At 36.4% G+C, this 4,671-nt stretch overlaps 1 protein-coding gene across 1 annotated transcript; it reads right to left on the bottom strand.

Moving 5' to 3' along the window:
- Positions 1 to 203: 203 nt before the first annotated feature.
- LOC116851599 lies at positions 204 to 1,884 on the bottom strand. Its single transcript, XM_032831176.1, has 2 exons — positions 1,272 to 1,884; positions 204 to 1,164 (listed from the first exon to the last, which is right to left on the bottom strand). The coding sequence occupies exons 1-2, from the start codon at positions 1,334 to 1,336 to the stop codon at positions 687 to 689; spliced, it is 543 nt and encodes a 180-aa protein (XP_032687067.1). The 5' UTR covers positions 1,337 to 1,884; the 3' UTR covers positions 204 to 686.
- Positions 1,885 to 4,671: the final 2,787 nt, after the last annotated feature.

Below are 4,671 nucleotides of genomic sequence, written 5' to 3'. Positions count from 1 at the left end.
CCAAAATATTTGAAAATACCTTTTTTTTTTAATAAATAGGAATAAACTTAACCCATTGTTTTTAACGTTTTAAAAGTAACTACTAGAACTATTACCACTAACAGTGTCACTAATAGTGACATTAATAGTGTAACTATAGCGAAACTATAATGAGTGCTATAATTCTAATAGTACCACTAGTAGTACTTTTTCATAAAGCAGGAGATAGTTGCTGTGCGTCTTCTCGACAACTTCCAAAAGAAGAGCGAGAACAAAACTTATGAGATCAATAACAACTATTTTTCTCGGTTGCTAAACACCTGTAACATAAGAGCGAAGTCTCAAGGGCATGATGAGCTCGGAGGAGAGTCGCAGAGACTCGCGGATTAAGAGTTCTCTACTATCGCGAGAGAGCGATAGACTCATGAGATCTCGTTGAACTGTATGAGTTTACTGACGAGTTGCCGGAGCTCGCTAGCATCTTCGCCGCCGTGGGCCCTCGAACATAGAAATTGATTGTGCCTTAAAGGTCTTCCGCCGCCGTGGATTCGAGAATCTCCGTCACCGTAGACTTTAAAACTCCGCTGCCGTAGGCTCGAAAATCTCTGCCTCCGTGGGCTTAAATCTCCACTGCCGTGGGCTTTAAAACTCCGCCGCCGTGGGCTCACAAAAATCGGAAATATTCTGAGCTGGCCTTTTGGAATCGCTCAGGATTCTTCGACATTCCGCCCTTCAAAAACGGAATTACTGAACACCTTTTCGTGGCTTGCTACTGGGAGTATGTATAGCTTTGCAATTGGCCGAGTCAACGTTGAAGTGGTAGTGTGTACGGTTACCACTCGCATAAGTCCATCTGTTCCGGGATGAAGCTGCACTCGGGCGAAAGACCATTTCGCAGAAGGATATCTTTCGTCTATTAAAAGTACTAGAGAACCCTCTTGAATTAGGTTGGAGAAATGATGCCATTTCGAGATGGACTGGTAGCGCTGGAGGCATTCAGAGGACCATATTTTCCAAAAATGTTCCACCTTTTGCCGGAAGAGTTGCCAACGGGTCAACTGGCTAGTAAGCTGATGGGTCAGATTGGGCTCAGGCACTGTATTTAAAGGTTTTCCGATAAGGAAGTGACCAAGAGTTAGAAGACCAGAGACATCATCACTATCTTCTGTTAGAGGCGAGAGTGGTCTGGAATTTAAAATGGCCTCAATTTGCGTTAAGAGAGTGAATAATTCTTTGTATGTCAAGACTGCATCTCCAATGGTGCATAGGAGATGAAATTTCATCGATTTTACCGTTGCTTCCCATTTGCCACCGAAGTAAGATGCTGAAGGCGGGTTGCATTGCCACATAGTACCATTGTTCGCAAGCAGAGCAGCAAGTTCCTTGAGTTCCTGAGAGACAGCACTAAATCTTTGTCGCAAAGCCTTATCTGCGCCAACAAAATTTATACCGCAGTCACTATACAATGTCGCGCAGATTCCTTTACGTCTAGTGAAGCGTTTATAGGCTACGATAAATGCTTTAGTCGAATAATCTGTGACTACTTCCAAATGAACAGCCGAGATTGAGAGGCAGATAAAGATGGCTAAATATCCTTTGTATACCCTTTTGAAAAAAACACCCAATTTTTGGTGTAAAAATATTCTCGAAAGAACCCTCAAATGTTTAGTGTAAATTCAGATCGTCAATTGACGATCAACACCGAAATGAGGGTTAACCTTAACAAAAACCTCAAATAAATGTAAGCCCTAAACAGAAAAATATATCTTGCAAAAACGATTGCAACTAGTCAGCTTATGTTGATTTTAAATGAAATTTAGCTCTTTTATTGATTTCTCACTATTTTTACACCTGAAAATTTTCTCAATACTGGTCGCGAACTCGAGACCTTAGACACCTCCAGGTTTCTAATTAACCACCTAGGCTGCTGCGCTATTTGCTCAACTGATACTAAGTGCTTTCTATTATACCCATATACAGTCGAAGTACTAATTATAGTTTTCTTATAATATTATTTAGTACAATCACAAAATAAACTATTTGTATTTGAAATATTTTATATAATAAAAGAGAAGTCAGATATATATGCATAAAATATTTATGTAAAATATGTTTACCTAGGTGTTGAGATTACAAAACATTACAATTAAAGAAACATTTGAAGAAACATTTCTAAAACGTTAAAAATATTGGAATAAGTTCTCCTTTTTCATTAAAAAACGTTTTTTAATGTTTTTTGATGTTTCAAAAAATGTTTTAATTTCTAATATTTAATAAACGTTTATTTTAACATTTAGAAAATATTTTTTAAATGTTAAATGTTAACATTTAGAAAAACGTTCTTTAAATGTAAAAATAAATGTTTTTTTAAATATTAAAAAACAAAACAATCTTCCAAACGTTAAAAAACGTTATTTTAATGAAAAAAGAGAACTTATCCTATTATTTTTAACGTTTTAAAAATGTCTTTTCAAATTTATTAAAAATGTTTCTTTAAATATTGTTTGTACATTGAGTAACAGAAGTAACTAGTTAATAAATAAAAAATATTATATTATATCCGCAATATTTTTTAAATATTGCTGTAATATTGCTAAAGTAATATTTCAAATTAATGTCACTACGATGTCTCTACAACATTGTACTGTAATATGCAATGTTGTAACGTTGTAGCAATATTGCTGCAAGCTTCTGTGCTATATGGAATAGTAACACCGGAAATGATAGTTTGAATGAAAATCAGGATATATGTATTATTTCAATATATTTTTAAAAAACATTTTTTTAGTTACACATTAATACGTTATTTCATCAATTATGTAAAACAAATATGTTATTATCTTCCCAGATAGCACAGGAAATTAAAAAAGAATTTAATCGTATGTCACCGTAATTCTGAATCGTATGTCACCGTAATCGTATGTAATCGTAATTCTGAATTCATTTTTAGATGCAAAAAGAATTGTTTTCACTGAACTGAACTTTGAAGAATTCCTTTTGCATCTAAAGATCCCTTAAGAAAAATTACTTTAAGATATTCAAATTAACTTGAAGTTATTTAAAGTTATTTATAGTTAAGTAAAAATTACTTACAGCTAACTAACTAAATAACTTTAAGTAACTTAAATTAATTTGAACAACTTAAAGTAATTTTTCCTAAGGGATGAACTCAGAGTTGTGACACACGACTGAATTATTTTTTAATTCTTTTTGAATTCTCTGTGCTATCTGAGCTAACATTTGCGCACAGCATATACAACTCATATATACCCAGTAAGCAAATTGAGCGCAGACTGCGCACAGATTGGCAGCAAATTTGATCAAAAACTCACAGCAAAACCATAGCCATCTGTGTCTACATTAGGCTACGGTTTTGACGACAGATCTTGCTGTCGAACAATTGGTGCCAAATTTGCAGCAAAAACCTCACAAAGCTTGAAGCGCAGCAAAGTCTGCGCGATTTCTGCTGCCAATCTGCCGTCAAATCGCTACGAGCTCTGCGCCGTTTTTGCTGCAAATCTGCAACAATTATCCGACAACAAACTCTGCCGCATATCTGGCGGCAATTTGGCAGCAAGATTTGATATAACAGATCCTGCATCAAATTTGTTCGCGCAGGTTTGGCTACTAAATTTGACTAACATAATTTTTTTTAGTACAAATGATTTTCATATAGGTTAATTATTATCTTACGCTTGGCCAACATACAGAGATGACTGTTGCTCGTGCGAATAAAACTCTGGGATTTATTTAAATTTATTTATTTTAGTTATTTACCGTCCAGGGTTAACTTCAAAACTTGTCGGTTGACACCAAAACATTTGAGGGTCTAATCTGAAAGATTGAATGTTAAAGTTTGAAGTGAGTATTAAACAACAGCTGTCATTGCCAGAAGTGAAGCGTCCCAAAAACCACGCAGCTCGACTGATTTCGCCAGGGGTGAAGTATGTAACCATCGAAGGATATCCAAGGATCGCAAGTCTGTCGGCTGTCGTCTGAAAACTTGGGGGTTAACACTGAATCGTTTGAGGTTTACCCTGAAAGTTTCAGGTTCAATACTACTTATTGAGAGTCAACACCGAAATTTGGGGGTTGACACCGAATCATTTAGGGTCTACTCTGAAAGTTTGAGAGTCTACTCCCAAATTTTGAGGATTAACACCCAACTTTTGTGATCAACCTTCAAAATTTAGGAGTTTTTTTCGTAAGAGTACTTTCGTCGCCCGCCTTCTCCAGGTTTTAAGCGAGATTGGTCCAGCACAATCGATGCCCGAGTGAAGAAAAGGACGGGAAGGGTTGACTCTTGGTGAAGGCAACTGACCCATTAATTGTTGAGCTCGATGCCCTCGATATATCGAACACACCGTAGTATATAGGATCGATGGGCGCTCTTCCACCTAAAATCCAAAATATATGCCAGGTTTAGGCTAAGGTCAACTATATTCCTCCGTGTAACGTTCGAAGATGAGCATCGTTGATAACTAGGAAAGTGAAGATCGGGGAAGAATAACTGGATACTTAGCTTCGGTATCCAAGTTAGAATCCTGTAGCCGTCCGCCAACTCGCAGAATTCCATACTGATCGATAAAGGGAGTTAACCAAATCAAAGGATTAGATTTAGATAATGGTAATTCCTTGTTTATAAGACCGATTTCCTGATTGAACTAAAAACCTTGCATTTGCACCCAGAAA

The sequence above is a fragment of the Odontomachus brunneus genome, unplaced genomic scaffold (genome assembly GCF_010583005.1).
Source record: "Odontomachus brunneus isolate Ranch 3 - 2012 unplaced genomic scaffold, Obru_v1 Obru_scaffold_180, whole genome shotgun sequence".
NCBI classification, from domain to species: domain Eukaryota; kingdom Metazoa; phylum Arthropoda; class Insecta; order Hymenoptera; family Formicidae; genus Odontomachus; species Odontomachus brunneus.
Note: the sequence above shows the minus strand (reverse complement) of the source record. Positions and strands in the feature narration are given on the sequence as shown.